The sequence below is a fragment of the Callithrix jacchus genome, chromosome 7 (assembly GCF_049354715.1).
Source record: "Callithrix jacchus isolate 240 chromosome 7, calJac240_pri, whole genome shotgun sequence".
Lineage (NCBI taxonomy): Eukaryota > Metazoa > Chordata > Mammalia > Primates > Cebidae > Callithrix > Callithrix jacchus.
The window spans coordinates 131,488,667-131,512,610 of NC_133508.1; the positions used below are offsets into that span (position 1 = coordinate 131,488,667).

The following is a 23,944-nucleotide window of genomic DNA, read 5'->3' on the forward strand; positions in this document are numbered from 1 at the left end:
ATCTTAATGCAAATTATGAATGATCTGGAACACAGCTGTTCATCAAACCAGATATCCCCTTTGCTATTCAGTAAGAATGTCAGCAAATCAAAATCAACTTAATTCAAATACTCTCCTTTTCATAATTCACCTTGAATGCATGAGATAAATTAAGAAAAGGAGAGTACTGAATCAAAAATATGCATTGTAGTTGAAAGACACCCAAAGATGCAATTGGAAGGAAAAACAAGATATGCCAAACACACGAACGAAAAGCCAAAGATTCAGACAGCCTTCAGCGTGGGGTGTGGAACAAATGACTTTCAAATTCTCTCTCTCCAAAATAGTACCATGACTAACAGCCGTCTTAGAACTCTGCTCTGGGACAAGGCGCATCATATGTCAGAGCTAAGTACGTAGTAGGCTTGCAGTAAAAATGATTCATCACAAGATGGGTTTTGGCCAGATATCAACTGCGCCACTTTTAATATACAACTCACAGGTCACTTTAAAGGTATATTCCTTGTAGAGGAGCTCAAAGGACTTGATACCCAGATATCTCATTTAACAAGCATTTAAAAAAATGCAAACAACATCCTAGAAACAGAGAATCAGGAACTGGACTTAAAGGGATAAGACACTCAACCCAATACAACTCAGATCTCATGAATCCATACAGTACTTCTGTAAGCTAAACAGTGAGCAAGAATGTTTATATCTTACAAGAGAATAGGGTGGTGGTAGGGACAGAAAGAAAGAGGCAGATGAGAGTGACATTTAGAAGGTAGTTCCATGAAGACTCACTAATTAATTACATGTGGAAAATGAATAGGAGGAAGGGGCATGGGCATTCCAGAAAGATGACTGAGCCACCAACACCTAATAAAAAAGCACGAGGGCACAGCAGGTTTGTGGAAAAAGATGTAGGACTGGGGTCTGCAGGGTCGTCTGGATGGAGTCACTTACTAGGCCACGGGGCCCAGGTGCTGTGGGCATGGGTTGACTGTGAGCCTGTCTGGAGAACTAAGGCTTGGGAGTCCTCGGTATAGAGGGGTATTCTATCCCAACTTTCACCAAAGAGATGGGATACAGCATGAGAAGAGGGCTGGGGGAGGCTTTTCAGAGGCAGACTAGAAAGAGAAACCCAAGAACACAGTAGGACTGGCCAGGAAGGACTCAGGAGAACAAATAGTATGCAGTGTCCTGGAGGCTGAGAGAGCAGATTTCAGGAAGAAATGATCAACATTGTAAAGTGCTACAGAGAGTTCCAATAATCTCAGAATCGAACAGCATCTACTGCACTTGGCAATGTGCAGGTCGCTGGTGGCATAAAGGGGGCTGAGTGGCTGATGGAAAGGGAGGGAGTAAAGACTGTTAACTTGTAAGTGGGAGTTTATGCATATATGACATACAGAGGGACATAATAGACACTGGGGAATCCACAAGATGGGGTGAGGGTTGGGTGGTGTGGGGTGACAAACTACCCATTGGTACAACGTTCAGTATTTGGGTGATGGTTCACTGGAAGCTCACATCCCACCACTATGCAATGTATCCATGCACAAACCTGCACATGTACCCCTGGATCAATATTTTAAAAAAGACTGTGTTAACCAGCTTTGGGATGGGGGAAGATGGGGACCAGGAAGACAGCATGGAAATGAGGATGGTTTTTAACATGGGAAAGACCACAGCATGCTTCTAAGCTAAGAGGAAACACGATCTCATTGTGGGTGTTAGAAGGACAAGGCCCAAAGAGAAGGTGGAGGGAGGAAAGTTAGGGTGTGCTGAGCTAGGACAAGCAGGACAGATGGGAGGTTTCAGGGGCCCAGGGAGGACACAGGCATGAGTTAGGCGGATGCTGCTGATGCTCCTCAAACTCATCCCACACATAGAGCCCAGCCCTCAAGCTCTCATTCACTTCTCATCCAAGCCACTTGCTGGGTCCCCACTGCCCTTAAAATAATGTCCTATTTCTTCCCCAAACACAGGCCCAGTATGCTCTATTCCCCAACCACCTCATCTCCTTCCACTCCTCAGCTTCAGCCTTATGGTTCCATATAGGAAGCTCTTTCCCTCTCCTATGCCTTTTCTACCTATGGCTCCTATGGCGTTATCTCTTCCAGGAAGTCCCTGATCCAGGGTTGGATTAAAGACCTCTCCCTAGATCTCACAATAGGCTGTGCCTCCTTCCTGCCTTTGCACCCACCACATAGCACAGCTTAAGCTGCTTGTATCTCCATCCGCCTATTGGACACAACAGAGCTCCTTCAGGCGGGAACATTCACCTCTGTCTTCCCCCTCCTAGTAGGTCCTCAGTGCACATGCTAGGGGTAGGGTGGGGAAGGGCGATGAATCAGTGGCTTCTGAGTGTGAGGCTGGATGGACAGTTCCTCAAATCCCAACTTACTGAGAATCCAGATTCTACTAGTCAGTCCTTTGTACACAACTATTTTTATAAAAGCATACACAGATCTAGAGTAGACACTAGGAGAGTTCTACTCCACAAGAACTAAAAGACATGAAATATAGCACTTTGATGAGCTAGAAAGGAAAATAAGCCATAACATTCTCATGGCTAGAGCCAGATTTCAACAGTAGCTCCTGGCAATGTGTGTGTAGACACACATTGGAAATCCAGCTGAGGCCAGAGATGGTGTCCAACCTCCTGAGGTTCCAACCTTCCAACCTTCTTCCTTTCTTCCAACCAGAACAGGTTGAGTGTCCTTTGCTGTTCCTGGGGATACCCAAGTTACCCATCAGCTAAAAGGCCCCCAAGCCATCATTGACAACATCTTTAAACCCAGCAACAGGCCTGGGTCGCCCGTGCACTGCTGACCTCTCTCTCTGGCTGTGCAGAGAGACCTTTGCAGCCAGAGCACACTAAGCCTCCAGAGTCCTCCGCAATTTAGCCTGGCCCATCCCTCTGCAGTCCTGGAGATGCTGAACCCACAAACAGAATTTTCCCAAGATCCCAGTCCTGTTTCTGCTTCCCACTTTGGTCTCTCCAACAAAAACAAGTTCTTGGCCACAATCCCAGCTCAGGGTCTGCTAGGGAAGGGGGTGCTGGGATACAGCCTCTGTCAAGCATGTCTTTCCTCTGATATTGAAACCAGATCCCACAGCTCCCAGATGCCAATGGAATGCATTTAAGCCTCTTTCAAAAAGCTACGCTGTCCTTTCTTTTTGGAGGGCTAGAGAGATAAGTGAGCAACTAGCGGCAGCCACAAGGAGGGGCCGAGCCATCTGAAAAGACATTTCCTGCAAGGCTTCTTCCACCTTCCTTGTGCAGCTTGTGCTGATGGTGCATCTGCCCCACTGACAAAGGCAACTCAGGCCATCGTCAATTCTGGGATGTGTCACCAGTCCCCAAGCTGTCACAGTAACAGACAGACCAAAGGACCAGCCACAGGGAAGATGAGCAGGGCCTCTGCTCCACCACACACACACCCCACCACAGAAAGACAGTTTCACATAAAACCAAGTTCCAGCAGCCCAGCACTCTAGGATGGCAGATGTGACTCCTCAGGCTATAATATGGATTTCATGAGGCTCCAGATTTTTTTTTGGGCAGGGGAAATGACTTTAAAGCGAAATAAAACAGGAACAATACTACACAGAACTTCCTGGCTGCAAAGACAGTCAAATCTAAGTCTAGGAAAGTACATGCCTAGCCTTCCCTGCCTCTAACTGTGGCTGCTCGTTGACAAGACCACTGCCACTGGACCGAAGGCCTGGTTAGCTGAGACTTACTGATTCATCTATCCACAGGCGCTACACCCCCACCTCTCCATGTGCGCTCTTTCAGAAAGGCGGCTTTTCTGCTCTTGCAAGGTAATTCCCAACTCTTAGGTTCATCTAACACACAAAGCCGCCCCAACCTTCCTCAGGCACAGACATTGATAAAGTGACAAGTTTTAGCTCCTCTGTCCCCTGCCCACAAAAATACCTAAATAAATAAGTTACAAATAATCAGAGACCAGAAGAGATGGGGGGTTGTTTCCAGTGCCAGCCCCATAAATGTGACCCAGGGTGCTTTTTACCAAGTTCCTTCTCTAGCTCACCAAGGACCTGGAGGTGGGTCTGCCAGCGGCCGCTCCCTGCACTCCCCTTCCCAGCTGGTACCTCCCGCTCACCCACACCTGGGTACTCCACATCTCTATACTTTTGTGCGTGTTCCTCTCTGTACCAAGAAGGCCAATTCTCCTTCTTCTCTGGATAATTTCTATTAATTCACCAGACTCAGCAGAGGCCGTCCCTCCCTGCAGGAGGCCATCCCTGATTCTCCCCACTCCAGCCCCATCTATGCCAGGCCTTTGCCTCTGGGGAGCCACAGCACCCTCTAAAGAGAGTACCACCAAATCATTGATAACCGATCATTTCCATCAGCCAGAGATAAATATCTGCAGAACGCCCATCAGGCATGGTATGACAACAGAGCTTCCCACAGTACCAACAACTCCCACTGGGTCCCCAGCACCCAGAAAGGGAAGACATATCCAATGTACCGCAATCAGATGAAAGTCAGTGGGGAAACGTGCCTCAAATACTTATTAACCCCTAGTACTAGAGGTCTAGCTGCTGGGATTATTCCTAGATCCTCTGTGACTTCTCTGACCATGTCACCCACTAACCTTCCCAGTGGACCTTCTGCTCTGAGCAGGCCTGGCCTTCTGCACTCTTGTAAATGCCAGTGACTTTTCTTTGAGCTACTGGGTCTGCGGCTCCCCCAGGCTGAAATGCCTTCCCTACACCATTCTTTCCTTTGTCCATCCAAATCCCCAGTTACTAAAAAAAAAGGAGAAAAATTTAAAGGGGGTTAAATGTTCTTTAAAAAAAAAAAAAAGAGAGTCCCACATCCTCCCTGAAGCTCTTCTAAAAAATAGGCTCACACTGTTCTCTCCCAACTGAACTGCAAAATAAAATTATTAACATATACAATATCACGTTTTAGGCATCACTTGTCTTAATATGGTACAGTAGAAAGAGCACTAGGCAATCGGGCGCGGTGGCCCACACCTGTAATCCTAGCACTTCAGGAGGCCAAGGCAGGTGGATCACCTGAGGTCAAGAGTTCAAGACCAGACTGGCCAACATGGTGAAAACCCATCTCTACTAAAAATACAAAAATCAGCCAGGCATGGTGGCGGGCGCCTGTAATCCTAGCTACTTGGGAGGCTGAGGCAGGGGAACTGCTTGAACCCAGGAGGCAGAGGTTGCAGCCATTGCACTCCAGCCTGGACAACAAGCGTGATACTATCTCTAAATAAATAAATAAATAAACAGCGAGCACTAGGCTTCAGCCTAGAAAATGTGATTTCTATTCCTTGTTCCCCATGAAATGATTCTGGGCAGGCTGTCTCTCTGAGCCTTGGTGTCTCCTCTGTGGAAAGGGTAAATTAATGCCCTACTTACCTCACAGGGTTTATTTTCAGACTCCAATGAGGCAAAGTTGTTAAAGTCTTCACAGCACACAGAGCTTGTTTTGAGACTCCGATGGAACAAGATGTGAAAGAACTCACATTTGAAAGTCTTTTGCAAATGCAACGAAATGATATGATGACCCAACAGTATTCTTGTGGTAAGCCCTTTGAAGGCAGGATCCATGCCTTGATTCTCATTTACTGTCCCATCGCTCCACACCTAACGGAGTGCTTATGCATGGAAGGGGCGACATTCAACACCCATGGACTCTAGAGCTTGAATGCCTATTAATGTTATGATCTGGAATATCTCCATTACAAGCTCCTTTCCACTGGGCTTAAACAAAATACACTTTCCTCTTTTGTACCCCAGAAAAAAGGTCCAGTAGTCTTTTATGAAATGGCTGTCTACGGCGAACCCCTTTGGGATACAGTCACAACCCTCAACATGGCTGGAACATCCTGTATTTGGCTCCAACTCTATGAGGGCCAGCACATCCCTGATCCTGCTCTCCATTTTGGCCTTCCACTTAATTCCCTCCCAGGGTCTTCAGACACAAATCCGTATGAGGCCTCTAAAGACATCCTAAATTCTGTAAGCCCTCTGCAAATAAGATCTCACCCTCTGAAAACACCAGTATAATTGTTCTCCTATGTAAGGAAGGGGCCTCTATATTTTTAGTTTTCTTCCCATACAACAAACACTATTAATACCATCGTACTTTCTCTAGAGATGATATGGATTAGACCAAACGGAAAGTTACCATGGCTACCGCAGTGTTATTTTTGGTATGAGAAATTCATGCCAAGGGAAGCAGTATACATGGTCAAGAATTGGAGCTTTATTTCCTCTTTGCTATCAGGCAATCAATCCCAATTTAATTTTGAAACTCTAATTGCAAAGGAAACTAATTATGAGCAGCAAGATCTGAAACCCCTAATTAAAGTGCGAGTCAATAAAGCAATTCGGCATTATCAATTGGGGTGCCACTGGCAGGATGGGGGATTAGGTACAAGCAGATTTCTTTCCCAAGTGAGTAGCTAAGCCAAATAAAAGAGGGAGACTCATTTTGAGGGTGCAGTTAGGGAACCCTAAGTTGGGACTGAGGGCTACAGTTTCCAGCGAGTGAGCAAGGTCAGGACTTCTCTCTGTGCTATGAAGAGTTTGACAAACTGGGAATGGAGTAGGAAGTCTGGCTGGAAAGAAGAGTGTTTCTACCAATAGTCAACCACTGAGAGTGGCCATAGTGGCGAGGGAGAAAGTGGACAAGCTGAAGGACAGCAGGTTCCAACTAAGCCCATATATTAAGTGGCCTTTTCTACACATTATGCAGCCTTGGGGCTGTAACTGCAGACAAGCAGGGGTGCCCAGACAGAATCTCATCCCTCAGACCCAGATATTTATAGGCTGACTCCCTCATATACCCAATGCTGAGTTGCACTTTTCTGAATTAGCAGAAGTTGGCTTGTGGAAGGACTTCTGTTAGAGTGAAATCTACTGCCAATCCCTGAAGTGCACCATACCCTTTGGGACCTCCCAGTCTATCTTGGAAGCTTTAAAATACTGTTAATGGCATGACGTCATCTGCCCCACACTAGAACGATCCATATTTAGGCCAGAAACCACATGGACCTCGCATCACTCCACTGGGCTCCAGGACAGAAAGGGGCTCGAGTCAGGAAGGGAACGCTTCTAACTGATAATTACTCATCCTCCATCAAATTTCTTGACAAAGGGACAAAGATAAACACTCCCACCAGAGAGCAAAATTGGCGGAAGCTCATCCTTTCCCCACTCTGCATATTTTTATGCAGAAAGGTTTCCTCCCACTAACAGATAGTTTTTCTGATTTTTTTAAAAAACATTGAGAAGAAGGAAGCATCATAACCCTGTTGCAGCTTTTTCAAAGGTAATGCACAAGCCAGTCCCACAGGAAAGGGAGCTCTGCTTCAGGGAGGGAAGGATTCCTTCAGAGCTTTCAGAGTCTAATTTCCCAGGAATAAATGAGGTCCACAGGCAGGCTTGGGCCAACAGGCTTTTTCCAAGGCAGGCAAACCCCAAGATCAACGAAAGCCTATATTAATCTTAATTCCTAGTGCGTCACAGGCAGGCAACACAGAACACAGGCATCGGCTTGAATTAGCTAAAGGAGGTTCTCTGAATATTTTTATCAAAATAGTGTATTGACATACAAAGCTCTTGGCACTGGTGTCTTACAACAAATGTTGAAATGTGAGCAGTAAAGACAACAGTTCTGAACTCTGAGATGTTTTGAAACCTGGCTGCAATTTGAAAGAAAATATTTTGTGGCTTCTGTACATTATATACATTATTGATATCTAATGGACCAGCAGGATCAACAGAGAAAAGGGTTCAGTCACCTTGCATTCATTACAACTGAAGGAAGAGAGACAGCGACAAAAAAGAGAAAGAAGAAAAATAGCTCTGTCTTATTGAGCTACTTTAGCATAAAATTTCAGCCTAAGGAAAACAGGCTGAAAAACAGCTTCAGCCCAAAACAGACAAGGAGCCCGCCCCAATCTGTGCCACTGGGCTCTGCTTCCAGGCGAGGTATACCACTAGGGGCTTTTGAAGACCCGCCAGTCAAGGAGAGCACCTCTGTTTTTACAACCAGCAAGCTGCAAACTTTTTCTATTGCCCTTTAAGAAACTAATGCTTTCAGGGCCCCCCGAAAGAGTTATACATGTACTTTATTTCCAAACCAAACCTACCTTCACTCCAATGAAAGACTTGCGGTGATAGAAGCAGCACAGAGCTGCCGAGAGGGCGTGGAAAGCATTGCATTCCTTAGGCATCTTTCGGTCTTCAGTCCCGGGGAACACACACTTTCTTTAGGGTTAAAATAAAGGGGGCTTCAGATGTAAAAGCCCTAGCCCACCACAGCAGCTGTGCTGCTTCTGCCCAAGAAGCCAGGGAAGTCAGCAGGCAGGGGAGTGAGTCGGCTCCTTCTCCTGGGCTAGTCTGGGACTTTTCCCCTCTGCTGAAGCCAATACGATCCACTCGCTCAATTCTTGCAGGCTGGTGTCCAGCCTGCCATGCACACAGTGCCAGAAATTCTCATGTGACCAGACTTGCTTTCTGATGAAATTCTAACCCCTCTTAGGAGAGGCCTTAGGCTTTAGCTGTCCCCTCAATTTAGAGACCAGGCAGAAATCATTAGCGTCCGCCTTCCCGCCCCCTAGTATTTTCTTCTGAGGCTGAACTGTACCATGTAACCTGCTCCTAGTGGTTCTGTTTGCTTGTCACTTCAGCACCCAGGTGTCTAAGGAAGCAGGGCAAGTTGTACATATCACACCACCTTGTTATGAACAGAGGCTCCTTTGAGTAAAGGAGGTGGCCTCAAAGTGACTTTCCCTAGGAGCAATCCTAGATGTCCTAAGTAACCCAGGCAGGATCCCCTGTCCTCACTCTCCCAAGCCCACCTCCAGAGCTGTTTATTTTTAATTAAGATGCTCCTGGCAGCCAGTTTGCAACTGATAACATTGGCACAGCCATCACTATTGGCAAAGCAATATTGCCTTTTGGGTTTAATTAGCAAGTCTGTCAGCAAACACCCAGAGTGCCTTATGCCCTCCCACCTGGCTGTGCAACCTGTTGGGAGGATGGGGACTATGTACCTCCTCCTGACTCAACTGTTTGTCCTACGCCCTCCTTTAAATCCTTCACTTTAATTACTTGTCACCTCTGATTACCCACTTTGCGTAACCTAGATCCTGCACACAAACCTCGCATCCAACGCAGCCAGGCAAGGCCCTCCTGGATTCCCTGCAACGTGAGCCCTCTACCCCTACCAAGAGCCGCATAACCTTTAGGGAAAGCTAATTGCTTTTCCTCTTTCATTCCAGTTATAGTGGGTGCTCCACGAATCTTTTTCATTTTTTAAAATCAAATCCAAGTTTCTGCCTGTCGCTCTTCCTCTCGTATCCTACTGCTCCAAATACTAACTTTTTGTGGCTTCGGCCACTCAAAACTGGAATGTGTCCTGAAGCTTTCTACTGCACACAGGCAGAAACTTGTAATGAGGAAGAAACAAGACCTATTCAGTCCAGAAAGGAACAATACCAGATGGGGCATGAGGGAGGTATGAGAAATATCCAATGGGATTAGCATCAAATTCTCAAGAGACCTTGGCCTTTGGACTAGGCCAAGTCTGCTTGCAAAAATAGGAGATTGTTTGTTCTGGGCCCAGTGAGCAGGTATGGAGCAGGTTTGTTCTGGGCCCACAGTCACACGCCCATGTAAGGGCAAGGGCCTGGCCTAACCAATGTGTAGATATGGGGATGGAGCTGCTAAGTGAGGTTCTATCACCACAGGCCCAAGCGTGGGCGATGATTTCCTTTCTGCTGCTTCAACTGCTTTCCTCCCTCACTCTTCCTCTCTGACTCTGGAGGTCTGGTCTACAGTCCTGAGGACTCCCAGGCCACAGAAAGTCCACCAGGAACCTAGAAGGAAGCACCAAAAGTGGCAGAACTCAGAAGGGTTTTCTGAGTTGAAAGAGCTCTTGAAGACTGTCTGGTCAGTGGGTCCTCCAAGGTTTAGCACTGCACCTGTGAGGAAGTGTTTTCTGGCTTGCCCTCATTTCTGTTAGATGGGGTTCAAAGGGTAAGTGCATGTGAGCAGCCAGGCCCAGGTCCCAGCAGTTCTGTGGCCATGACTCATCAATCAAGCCTTTAGCCACCACAGAAGGGGCCATTTTTACCTGGTATTCTCCTTTGAGAGAAAATAACAATTCCTTAGCTAAAAACCTCCCCAAGAGGCTAGAAAGGTACCATTCCAGGCTGGGGAAAAGGGAGGGGAGCAGTGCCTGAAATCCTGCACAGAAATTCAGTGAGATTAATCAGCCAAGAGCTTTCGAAGCCCAGGCACCCTTCCCCAAGAAATTATGAATGCAATGCATTCCTGAAAGTAATATGCAAATACCTCAGACATGTAAATCACACAGAATTAAAAATAAAGTGCTCCAGAGCCAGGGTAAAAACAAAATCAAAGACACTTAGGCCACTCTGGAATCACAGCTCTGGTTACCTGAGGATTTCTCTGTTTATTCTAAGAAATATCTCCAAAATACCCAAAGAATTTGTTCCACTAGTATTAAATAATGGACTAATCTTATTAGGTAACTGTTTTCTAAGCACTTTTATTTTTATTCCACACCAAAAATAATTTCTGAAGCAGCACTCAAAGGTTTTAATCAATTTTCTCCTGAAACGGTCAAGGAGAGAGACTAAAATAACGAGTTGTTTTTGTAACTGAAGATGATAATTGCATGAATTCTCAAAGTGTCCTTCACTGACTTGTTAAGCTTTAAAACATCACCTATTTACACTAATCAATTCCTCCCATTCTCCCCACAATGATTATTCTAGTTACAAAGAAACAGAGGACTAGACCAGTATGCCACTCAGCAGAGAACAAAGGGCTAGGGACTCCAACCTCAGACTGCAGAACCTGGTATCTGATCATATAGAAACACAAATAGATATTTAAATGTCTTATGATTAAATCTGTTACACAGCCCCGTGAAAGGGCTGTGACCTGGGGCAGTGGGCCACTTTCTGATGATCTGGTACATGGAATTGGGGACTCATCAAATTTGGATGCAGGGCTTTCTAAACACCAAGCCCGCTTGGGGACAGAGGAGGGCATTTCTTTTTTCTTTTTCTTTTTTTTTTTTTTTTGAGATGGAGTTTCGCTGTTTTTACCCAGACTGGAGTGCAAGGGCACGATCTTGGCTCACCGCAACCTCCGCCTCCTGGGTTCAAGCAATTCTCCTGCCTCAGCCTCCTGAGTAGCTGGGACTACAGGTGCGCACCACTATGCCCAGCTAACTTTTGTTTTTAGTAGAGACGGGGTTTCACCTTGTTGACCAGGATGGTCTCGATCTCTTGACCTTGTGATCCACCTGCCTCAGCCTCCCAAAGTGCTGGGATTATAGGCGTGAGCATTTCTAAGGAACTCCCAGGGACTGAGGAAGGGAGGGGCCCAGTCAGGCAGCTCTGAGCTCTGGAAAAGGTCCCGAAGGGTGAGCACCACTACGCCTCTCTGACTGCCTGGAAGGCCTGCCCCTCGGCACCGAGGGAAATAGCTGTGATTAAAGCCAGGGCTGGGAAGCCAGGTAGGTCCTTGAAGGAAACCTCCATTAGCTCAGGTCAAATGTTGCCCATCCCCTAATTCAAAAAGAGGGTTAAAGCAAGCCAGAGGAAGACCCCTGCATAAGCACTGCCCTCAATGCCAGTTTTTCCTTGGACAGCCCTAATACTAACCTTCCCCGTTTAGTAACCATGGAAACAGGAGCTGCCTGCCAGCCATATTCAGCAGACACATGCTTCCTGTTGGCAGCAGCCCCTCAGCTGAGAAGGGCCAAGAGAGTGAGTGCAGAGTGCTTTTCCCAAAGCGCCACGGCTCCCGCTAGAAGGTCAGGCTCCCAGTGAGGTGGACCCTCTCTCTGCCAAGGCACGGAGGGAGACGGCGGGAGAAAGACATGCCTGCCAGGTACCTGCTTTTCAGTGTTTCAGCACATCTGGAACACAATACTGCCCATAGCCCCAAACCCTCCCCAAAGCCCCCCAGAATCAGGGCATCAAGGCTTATACTAAGGCACTCTTGGGCTCTGTCAAGCAGCCCCATGGACAGTGACTGCCCATGGCTAAGGACAGTAACTCACCCCAGGCTTCAAGGCCTGGCTTGTTCCTGCCTAAAGGGATGTCAGTCAGGGTGAACACCAGTCATCATGATCAAAACAGCTCAAAATATCTTGTGGCAACTACTGAGATCCTTGATCCTACTCCCTCTCCCCCAAAGATCAGTGCTTTCTGGCTTTTTGCTTCCCCTAAACACCAGTGATCTGGCTCTCAGTAAACAAAGACTAAATGAGCTTTAATGAGATAGGGCATGAGGCTGATGGAATCAGCTCCATCTCTCCTCATGCCATAGGAAGTAGACAATGATTAGCCTGGACCTTGCCCGGCCTAGCACCAGCCTGGTGTCACAGGGAGGAGACCCTCTGCATATTTGGCTCCCTAGGCAAAAAAGGAGGCAAGCCTAGGCAGAAAAGGAGGCAAGCTGATCTGCAGCCCTGCTCCTCAAGACTTCTCCAGTACCTACCCTGTCTCTGCCTGATTCTGAAAGAATAAGCCAGGAGCCCAGACACTTTCCCACAAAGAGCGAGAGGGCCTCAGGGAGAAGAGCTGGGAAACCAGGGAGGACAGGAGGAGGACTTTGCGCAAGAGGTCAGCTCCTCTTCCAACCAGGCTGAGTAGCTATGGAAGCTGTCAAAGACAGTTCCACACATTTCCCTATATGCAAATCTGATTGATTTCTTGCTCCAGAAGGGAATGCAAACGAGACTCTGGCCCCCTTTGTGTATTGCTGTGGACAAGACGTTTGCCTACCCTGATGAACAGAGGGTGCATTCAGCAGTGTTTGCTGTACATATCCGGGTTTGACAGTTTCCCCAGATTCCTCAAGGGGATGAAAGTATGGCTGTTAAATGGTCTCTATCCGGAAGCAGTATTGATCTGCCTAGCACACAAACAGACACTAAGTACAGCAGATTTCTCTCTGCTGGGCCTTCTGTCTTCCCTTACAAATTTGTTTCTCTACCTAGCTATTAAAATTGTATAACTGAGTAAGTGAAGCTAAATTACGCACTCTGCTCTGTTTTGCTTTCTTACACTATCACACACAATTCTGCCCGTGCACCTCTCTACCACTACCACGCAGTTCCTGGTGTCACCCCAAAAATCCTGTATTACACGAGCTCAATTTTCTGTTTTTAGCATTAAGGCAAAAAAGAAAAAGAAAAAAGAACACATACAGGACATAATCCCAAGCTCTCAAATGGCAGACTCACTATCTGATGATCTTGGCCTTCTCTGAGATTCGATGAAAACCATGGACCCTCCTTCTAGAGCAAAAGACACATACGTGCAATGCTTTAGTATCAGAGCGTGTCCAACCTGCCTTATTTTGTTGTTGTTGTTCCGTTTTGTTCTGTTTTAGGCATTTAACAGCCTGAAGCCATGGGGTTGGTTTTTTTTTTTTTTTTGAGACGTACTCTCAATCTGTCACCAGGCTGGAGTAAAATGGCATGATCTCGGCTCACTGCAACCTCCTCATCCTGGGTTGAAGTGATTCCCCTGCTTCAGCCTCCCAAGTAGCTGAGATTACAGGCACGTGGCACCACATCAGCTAATTTTTTTTTTTTTTTTTTTTTTGTACTTTAGTAGAGATGGGGTTTCACCATGTTGGCCAGGATGGTCTTGATCTCCGGACCTCATGATCCGCCCACCTTGGCCTCCCAAACTGCTGGGATTATAGGCATGAGCCACCATGCCTGGCCAAAGCCATGGTTTTTAGTTTCTGTCTCTAGTGACAAGTGGAAAAGAGGGATGAAGGGACTTTACTGGTCCAACTAGAAACAGAAACTAAGAACCAATTCTCCCTCTTGGACACCTCTGCTTCAGGGGATTCTTGTATCCACTAAAGCCCATCCATATACCCCTTGGAGTCTTATCCATCCATGATGATTCACCACCTACTTCCCAAGATTCCATTTCTTCTACACTTACTATGCAAACAATTGCACCTGGAGCAATCACTCACTTCCCCTACCATCTCAGCTCCTGGGTTTTCTTTGCTGTACACTTTTCTCTTTCCCTTTCCTTCCACTTTTGGTAGGCATGAGCTATGTGAGCAACTAACAGGCAAACACCACAAAGCCCTTCAGAGGTCCCTCCCATGCAGAGTGCTACAGAAATGGGCAGAGGGGCATGTCCAGGGCCCTCTGGAGGCCTTACCAGCCAGGAACAGCTGTCTCTCTCCCATCTCCACTGTCTCACAAGCACCTCTGTAAAATGGCATCTTCCAAAACTGAGCTGTGAGACAGACATCCGCTCATCTTCAAAACGGCTCTGCAACACACCCTGGAGGTAGGAGACCAGCAGGAGAGCCACGACGGGTTCCAAGCTTCACCGCCAGCTAGCTGGGTGACCTTCGGAAATTAACTAACTTCCTTGAGCTTCAGTTTCCTCCCCAAACTTACCAGGTTATTGTGAACATCAAGAGGGATATCACATGGAGGCCCTGGCACCCAACACACAGTAGGCAGTCAACAAACGTGAGCTTCTTTACCCCTGTGAAGGGAGGGGCAACAGACCCCATCTTCCCCACTGTGCTCGCAGGGCACAAGCCCACCCACATGCTGGGCTACAGAAACCATGCCTGTAGCCATGAGAAAAGGGTAGACACCCACCCATGCCATAAGCCACTGACCAACGGCTGGCTCCCAGCTGGTATACTTAAAGCTGATATAATAAGGAGACTTTTAAGAGCTTTTAGCCTTAAATTATATGTTACTCATTAAATTTTAAAACTGCTTATTAAAATACCACATATGGTTTTACTTACACTTGCTCAGATGTCTCAGGATTTTCTACTCCAGAGTCTGTCATGTTAGGAGTTGTTTAACAGGTGGCAGGTGTTTACACAGCCCACGTGATCCTAATCCTCCTGGGTCCATCGACAGCTAGCTCTCCATGTACCACCCTTGTCTGAGCCACTCTGACTGGGAATCCTGTGGGTTCCCTCTGCCTATGGGGCCTGGGTGGTACCCCTCCTTTCCCACTGCCTTGGGACGAAGCTGGCTGCAGAATCGGACTACAGCCTCAGTCCTGATTGGATGCCCTACAAGATCCTCACTCCTCTAGCCCCACCGCCCCCTCCCCTGGCCCTGCAATTCAGCCCTGGGAACGCATCTTCCATGTGGGTTTGGCATCCCCAGAGAACCACTTCCCATATGCCGGATGCCTTCATACTTCCCTGGCCTGTATTACTGGGTTGTCTGATATCAACCATTCCTAGAACTATAGCAGTGTCTGGTATAGCTCCTTGGATGCTGTGACCCCTCTGCCTGCCCTCACTAGACTTTCTGTCTGTGTCCTCCCAGACTGCCTTCTGCCTAGACTTCCTTCTCTCAAGCCCCTGATGGCAAGAATCTGCCAGTTACAGCATATTTTTCCAAAACCACGCATCCCCATGCCCACCCAGCAAGGCTGCCAAGTGCCTGAGTGGATAAACCAGCCTGCAAGGGATCACCTGCCTAGGAAGGCAGGAATCTAGGGGCAGAGGGCGGGGTCTGCACTAGGTGAGAGGTGGAGTCAGCAGTAACCCCACCCATTCCAGCCTGGAGAGAAAATGGCCTTATCAGTCGCTTTTCTGCTGTCAAACAAATTCTAGCCATGTAAACAAACTATTTCAGTGGGAAAATATCCTTTTTTCATGGTCATAAGCTGATCATGGGCATTACCATCTGAGTGATGTACTGGATAATTCTGCAACCTGCCAAAGTAGCTGAGAATCAGCCCAGATTAGGAATTCTGAACCTAGAGGTGGACTGGGGCTTCCATGAGCCACTAGAAACCGTATACAAACTGTTGTGTTCATTGAGGAGAGGGGTTATTACTTTTACCCAACCTTAGAGTCATGTGACCAAAAAATTCCTTCTGATCCAGAAAGATTTGTGGCTCGTGGGAAGGAAAGTAAAAAGACTCTGGTGATCACGGAAGTGAGTGAGGACTGATAAAGCACCCTTGGCTGGCCAACATGCAAATTACTCAGGCCATAGCAGGGATGTGGTTGCTATGGGGGAATAGACAGCCTTGGGGCGAGTATTGCAGTTCCTCACTGCTTTAACCAGCAAGGGAACCTCTTCACTCTGCAGGTGGAGGGACCTTGTTTGCATATTATACTTAGGTTAGTAAATTCAAAGAGCTACAAGTTTGACTCTCAACAACCCCTCCTCACCAGACTTCAGAGATGCACTGAAGAAGCTAGCAGCAGTTACAGACATTGTTTCACCTCACTCACCCTGTGTGCAAGGTCTCCAGGAGCCGGCATTTCTACAGAGAACTTCTACCATAGTGTCCTATTTCATACGCACACTAGGAGAGGAGTATTATTTCTCTATTTCACATGTGGGATCAAACAGCTCTTAAAGTTAATGATTAAAACAACAATGAATCAGAATGTCTGGCTCTATCTGGTGTGATGAGGGAAGCATAGAGAACACCTTGTCACCAGAAGCGCTTTATCTTACGTAAATCTGAAAGGCAAGCCTCTCACCAACCAAGGGACAGATACTCTTGGCAACACAGACAGCAGGTCACATCTGTAATAGTCCATCAGAAATCCTAGCCCACTCACAGCTGAAAAGGAAGGGCAGGGCTGGGGCAGATGGATGGTGACGTCACAATCTGAGAAGAACGAGGAGGCAACAAAATCTTACTGCACAAGAAGGGCTAAGGGACCACCTTTGTCATATATCGAAACACAAACAGCACCCTTCCTCTACAGGAAGAGGCCGACTCCGAGGGTTCTGCACATGGAAGGACCTCACTGACTGCTGGCCAGTTTTTTCACTTCCTAACGTTCAACTGCCAAGCACAATGCTGTCCACAGGAATGACATCCAGAAGGCCAACATCTGCCCTTCCTGGTGCCAAGGTGGGGACAATGAATTCCTTTTGCCAGTGGCTCAAGGATTTGAGTATACTTTGCAATGTATACCCAAATGGGTAGAAGGGCTGGGTGGAAGAAAGGAGAATTACTAGGGAGGGCAGCAGAAACCCATCTGGGTAACTCTCCAGGAACACCAGGCCTCCTGGTTGGGTCACTTGTGATAAGATGTGGGAATCTGTCCAAGGCCAAGCTCTAGATCATCAGGGATCCCCAGCGCCTCTGGACACCCCCACCTCCGGCCCATAACTTCTCTGTAACAGCAGTGAATCTGGCAAACTTGGAGGCAATGGGTATCTACTACATAAATCAGGTGGTAGATAAACTAGGGAAAGATGGGGCTAGGACTTGAAGAGATTATTATTATTTTGCAAAACTTACTATTCATGTGTCAACATTTTATATATGTACCCTGAATAGGTAGAGATAATAGAAATAGAGCAGAATATACTTCTGATCCTAAAAATGTAGGGGGGAAAATTGTAGAGATAGCAGGTGGTGGCTATTATATTTAAAAGCTTTACTGAGTACCATGTGTATTCATCCTTTTAATGGCTATGTGAGCCAATCAGAACACTGAACACTGAATGGCCCAAGAACAACATGAAACCAAGCAGAGTCCTTCCCTGAGATTTTTCAAACTGGGGCTTTTCCCCTTGGACCACAAGCTTTAAGACTATAAGCCTAGAGCAGACCACAGCCACTCCCCCACTGCATGAAGAAGCTGATGGAAGAGAATGAGGCCAAAGTGCTGAGAGAAGCAGATGCAAGAGATTTAAAGTCCTAATGACGTTTTCCTTCCCAGACGTAGTCATCAACCCAGGCCGCTCCACCCCTGCCTGCCCAGAGGTAAGTTTCCTAGCTCACGCCATCAATGTATGTTTACAGGCTCACCTTATCAGTGTGAGATTAAAACTTGAGATGGAGATGTAACATACTGTGTTGGGCTCTGTTAAAGATTATGTGTATAAAATGTGATCTCTGTATCTGAGAAATGCTGCAAGGAGCCAACATGAACTGATGTTACATGAAAACATGCATATTATACACCCATTAATAATAGGGTTGTACACTCCTGTGTCAGCAATGAATGGAAATTAATGGTGTTTGGCAATCTCTTCCAGGGACTTCCATGAAAGAACTGACCTGTGTTGAGTTTTCAAGGATAAAGATGATGTGAATTTGCCTCTAGGAAGAGGGAGAGGGATTCATGTTGTTGGAATGTCCTGTGCCACTGGTGTAGGAGTGAGTCCTGCTCCCACGCCCAGCACCTCCCAGCCAGGGAAAAGCACAAACCAACTGCACTCTCAGCCCTGCTTACGTGGCACCAGGATGTTTCCAAAAGGCTATTCTATGTGGAAGGCAACAGGACCCTATTCAGAGGTACTGGCTGAGACATTCCCTTACTGAGGCCAGGTGAACTTTTCCAGGTACAGTCACCTGGGAGGGCAACCCTGATTACTTCTTTCTACGTCAAAGGATGGGACATTTACATCATCTCCAAATTACATTTGAATCTTCCCAAATGTGCTCCTTAGACAGTCCTTAGGTGGACGTGGCCTGGAAGTTTGGGAGCCCCTGCTTTCAGTCTGTGTGGGCCCATAGGGGTTTCCTTCTCCCCTTGCTATTATGCTACTTACCCCAGTAAGGAACCCTAACTCTAACCCTGCCCTCCAGGGTTCAGCTACTGAAGCACTCATTAAAATGACCGGTGCCCTTGTCTGTTGGCCCTCATGACCCACGTCTTATTGTCATCATTGGAATGCCTGAATATGATAGGGGCCCACTGAACATCTGGATAGCTCAGGGATTCTCACCCTGGGGTCCACAAACACCTGTAACTAAGACATGCAATAAGTGTGCATGCATATTTCTAGAGACATGGCTCTTATTCATCACATTTGCAGAAAGGTAGGGGCCCTTCCCTCTCTCCCCCAAAATAGTTTGGAACTGCAGAGGCATGAGGGCACAGAAGTTATGCTCCTCACTGGGTGAACCAGCTATGCCGGCCTCTGGCTGAATTAGGGCTGGTTCGCACTTTGGCCCTAAGAGTCATCTAACACTCTCAAATTCTGAACTAGCTGGGATTCCAAACTGGGAGAGGCTTCCAAAATGCAGTAACTCCCAACTCACACCACCTGTACTCTGTTCAAGTAATCCTGAAACCAGCAAGTAAGAGGACTTGACTCTGTTCTGTCAAGAGAAGACAGAGAGGAGGGGACTGAACTAGGATGGGCTCAGTTGGACCACACAGACCCCTTCAAAATATACCCACCTGGGCCTGGTAAAAATAAGTAACCAGCTGGAGTCTGGTGGTCACAGGAAACAGTCCATCAGCTTCCTCATTTCTTCTACACAAAAAGCTCTTTTGAGAGTGTGAATGGGGGCTTTATATAGTAAGTTCTCATCCACAGGCTAATAAATATGTGAAATGGCCTCTCAGACCAGGTTCCTGCAGCCTGGACACTGAGGTCATTCAAGAAACAATTAGATGCCATCTGGAGAGAGCTGGGACTCCAAAGGAAATTGCCTCGAAGGGCCAAACAGCATGCTCTCATTCCCAGGGTCTGACACAGCCTTATCTTCATTCACATAACGGAAGAATGGAGCTCAGCCAGTGAATCCACACTGGGAGCACTGAAGGAGCCAAGGCTGCAGCAATTAATAAAAGCTTAAGGATCAGAGAATGAGCACTTCCAGCCTGCCCCAAGTCAATAAATCCCTCCAACGAATTTATCCCTCGACTGCACTTCCACACTCAAGCAGAGCACCTTACCATAACCCCAGCCTTGGCCTCCCCAAGCTTGGGGATTCCAGAGTTTTAATATAAAGCACTGAGAGGAAAGCCACAATTGCTTCTGGCCCAGCACTTTATAGTGTATGATGAGTAACCAGACCTTTACAGTATATCATGAGGATGACTTAGTTGTGTTACATACAGTTAGTATTTCTGGAGGTGTTGCAATCCACTCCACTAGAACGAACAGCCCCACAATTGAGAGCCCTTACTTTGAGGATGGATTCTCAATTTTTCCCTCATTTTTAAATGAAAGTTTAATGCCTTTTCTATATTAATAGCCAGTCTCTTTAAATGTAAATGCAACTGTTGGGCAAGCTGAGCTGAAAAGTAAACTTTGCTAGAGAAGAAAATATGGATGTAGATAAACAAGAGGGGATTATTTGTGTTTTCATTGTTTCTGCAGCTTTTAGGCTCTTTTTTTGTTACCCAGGCTGGAGTGCAATGGCGCCATCTCGGCTCACCGCAACCTCCGCCTCCTGGGTTCAGGCAATTCTGCTGCCTCAGCCTCCTGAGTAGCTGGGATTACAGGCATGTGCCACCATGCCCAGCTAATTTTTTGTGTTTTTAGTAGAGACGGGGTTTCATCATGTTGACCAGGATGGTCTCGATCTCTTGACCTCGTGATCCACCCGCCTTGGCCTCCCAAAGTGCTGGGATTACAGGCTTGAGCCACCACGCCCAGCCGCTTTTAGGCTCTTAAGTAGCAAGAGACCCACTGGTACAGTGGTGCTCAAAGTGTGGTCTGCAGGCTGGTGGGGCGAGGGTCTTCTGGGGGTCTGAGAGGTCAAAACTTATTTTCATAATAAGGAGATATTTTTTGCCAGTTTCACTGGGTTGACATTTATACTGGTGGAGCAAAGACTATGATGGGTGAATTCCTGGTGCCTCAGCACAAAGCAAGGCAGAGGCGCCAAACTCTACCAGGGGCCCTTGCTTGACTCCCACTGGATCAAAGAATTGAAGAAAAACAGCCAGTTCCACCTAGAAGTCTTTGATGACGCAGTGAGAATTATTCACTTTATTAAATCTGGGCCCTCGAGGACATGTCTCTTTAGTATTCTGTACGATGCAATGGGACATGCACAGAAAACAATTCTGCTGCGTTTCCCAGCACAGAGGTTGTCTGAAGGAAAAGCAACTGTAGAACTGAATTAGGGCCCAACCGGCTGCTTTTTTCTGGAATATCATTTTTACTTCAAAGAATCTCTGACAAACTTGGTTATTCAGACTTGGGTATTTATTTGGCAGCCATTTTCTGAAAAATGAACAAAGTGAGCCTGTTACTTCAGGGAAAACAACTGACAGTGTTTGTTACCAATGATAAAATTCCAGGTTTCAAGTGAATATTAGAATTTTTGAAAACTTGTATTCACCACCTCGAGTTTGACAGCTTTCTATTACTTTATTTTCTGATGAGATCGGTGGTCATATTAATGAACATGAGTTTTGATATTATATAGTGAAATAATATAGTATCAGCTTTCCAATATTTTAATTATTTTCTGATGAGATTGGTGGTCATATTAATGAATGTGAGTTTTGATATTATATAGTGAAACATTTATAAAATCTGCATAACTTGTAAACCAATATTTTTCAAATGGCCAATGCATGATGACAAACTCATGCATGGGTAAAAGATCCATTCAAATTGCAAGACAGATCCATTGAAATTGAATTTTTTTTTCTTTTTTTGAGACGGAGTCTCTCTCTGTCACCCAGGCTGGAGTGCAGTGGTGTGATCTCAGCTCAATTCAACTTCCGCCTGGGTTCAAGCGATTCTCCTGAGTAGCTGGGACTACAGGTGTCCGCCACCATGTCTGGCTAATTTATAGTAGAGACGGGGTTTCACCATACTGGCCAGGCTGGTCTCAGACTCCCAACCTTGTGATTTGCCCACCTCAGCCTCCCAAAGTGCTGGGATTACAGGCATGAGCTATTGTGCCTGGCCTCAAACTGAATTTTAAGGAAATAAAGTAAAACAAGTTCATTGACAGGGTTTCAGAGTCTACACTGCAATTAACCTTTAAGAAACTACAACTTGCTGAGTTCTAGTCTAGTATCAAAGACCAACATCTGCAATGATATGAAAAGGTGATTAAAATACTCCTCCCTTTTTTAACTACACACCTGTGCAAGGCCACATTATTTTAAACTTCAAACAAAATAACATAAAAGAGTGAACACCAAAGCAAATATAGGAATCAAGTTGTGTTCTATCAGACACAAAGGAGATCTGCAAATATGTAAAACAATGACACTCTTACCATAAATTTACATCCACTGATACATAATGGGTTTCTCATTTTAAAATGAACAAACATAACACATGAAATGCTCATTAAGTAAAAGTAAGTTAAATAAACATTTTTAAATATTCCATTTTAATTTCTAACATGATGAATATCAATAGCTAGAAGCTGTATAACACAAACTTTTTAAGGTCCTCGATAATTTTTAAGAAGTCTTCAGACAAAACAATTTAAGAACTTCTGCTCTAATATTTAAGTTACTTGTTTTACATAATTTTGATTGAGCCACAAGTTTTCAGTATCTTATCTACGGAGTAGACTGAGGTATAAAATTACAGGCGTGTTTTCATTTTTATAAGTAACTATCATAAAAACACTATTAGAAAAAAATTAGAAACTGAGAAAAATGTAAGAAATAACAAATAAAAAAAAATCTTTTAGTTGCCAAGAAGTTTTATTTTGACCTATTAAATGACACTGAGTCATTCGACTCCTAGATTTTTATCTTCTGAATATTCTGGCATAAACGCACACCAAGACACCTCCACTGACAACAGTACCATCCTACCAGTGTCACGCATGGCTCCTCTCTTCTCCCACCTCATGTCCAATCCATCTGGAAGTGCTGATTGCTCCGCCTTCATGTTACATTTCTAGAACCCCCTTTTTTACCCCCTCCCCTGCTCTCACAGGTCCAAACTACCATCATCTCTCATCTAGACAATCACAGTGGCCTCCCCACTGGTCTTCCTGCTTCTGTCCCTGTCCCCTGCAGTCTAGCAACAACACAGAAGCCAAATGAACCTGAGATGCCTCCCATCTCATTCCAGAAAAAAATTACAGTCCTTAATTTGACACACAGGCCCTACACAATCCCTCGCACATCACCTTCTGCTGCTCTTAATATCAGCTGCTTTCATCAGCTCCAGCCTCTGGCCTCTTCGTCCCTCCATGGAAGAGGCTGGCTTCACAGCCTTGCCCTACTCCCCATTAAATATCACAGTTGATTTGCATTTCCACTCAAAAGTCACCTTCTTGGTGAGGCCTTCCCTGGTCACCTATCTAAAATTTAATGTCCCTCTACCCCAACTTTCATAGCTCCTTTCCCTGATGTATCTTTTCTGCTAAGCACACATCAGCTGACAGGACTGACTTGCTTGTCCTTCTTATTGCCTTCCCAGTCCTCCACCCCCAAGGTAAAAGCTCCAGCGGGGCAGGGATGTTTTGTTCACTCCTGTATTCTCAGACCATGGAATAGTGACCAGCTCAGGGAAGAGACTGAACACATATTTACTAAATGACTATGTACTAGCCACAAAAAACTCTTTCTAACAGAATCATTAGCAAAGCCCAAATGTCAGTAGGGAACTGGTTAACTAGAGCTGCATTTCATACAATGGAATACCGGAGGGAAGGAAAGGTGGAGGGAGGCCCACACAGTTAAGATGGAAGGATGTCCAGTGAGAAGAGCAAGTTGCAAAGTTATATGTAGTTAGATATTTTTGCAAAAAATAAAATTCTTCCCAAACTCATTGTTCTCTTAACAAAGTGATTTCTTCTGAGTATCTCTTTCCCCATTCAAGAAACATGGAGCATCTACCGTTCTCCCAAGGCTCCTCCAGCTCCAGTCAGCCTGGGCACACGCTGTCACCCAGGCAAGGGGTCTTCTGCCTTACCTAATACCAGCGTCCTTCCTGCCAAGCCAAGACGTTTTTTCAGATATCAATTCACGATTCAAATACAAGTTCTTTCCAGGAAACTTCTTGGTTACCAGAGGTAAGCCTTCAAGCCAAATGCAAACCTCCTATTTCAAAATCTACATACAGTATTACAGCATTTTAGAGATTTTCCTTCAAGAACATTGACAATTAATTCTAATAAAATTCCTTGACAATTTTAACTTGCCTTGTATAAGTCCATTGAAAACCACTTACCTTGTCATGTATTGTAAACAC

At 45.9% G+C, this 23,944-nt stretch overlaps 1 protein-coding gene across 49 annotated transcripts in view; it reads right to left on the reverse strand.

Annotated features, from left to right (window-relative positions):
* The window catches only part of BCAR3 (BCAR3 adaptor protein, NSP family member), a 314,925-nt gene that overhangs the window by 43,983 nt on the left and 246,998 nt on the right, over positions 1 to 23,944 (reverse strand). Inside the window, exon 1 of one of the 49 annotated variants that reach the window (XM_035252179.3) lies at positions 8,136 to 8,387. The exons of the other annotated variants lie outside the window; for them this stretch is intronic. Coding sequence (XP_035108070.1) covers positions 8,136 to 8,219 — 84 coding nt within the window. The 5' untranslated portion in view covers positions 8,220 to 8,387. Of the gene's footprint in view, positions 1 to 8,135; positions 8,388 to 23,944 lie in introns of those variants that run through there. 49 annotated transcript variants of the gene reach the window in all.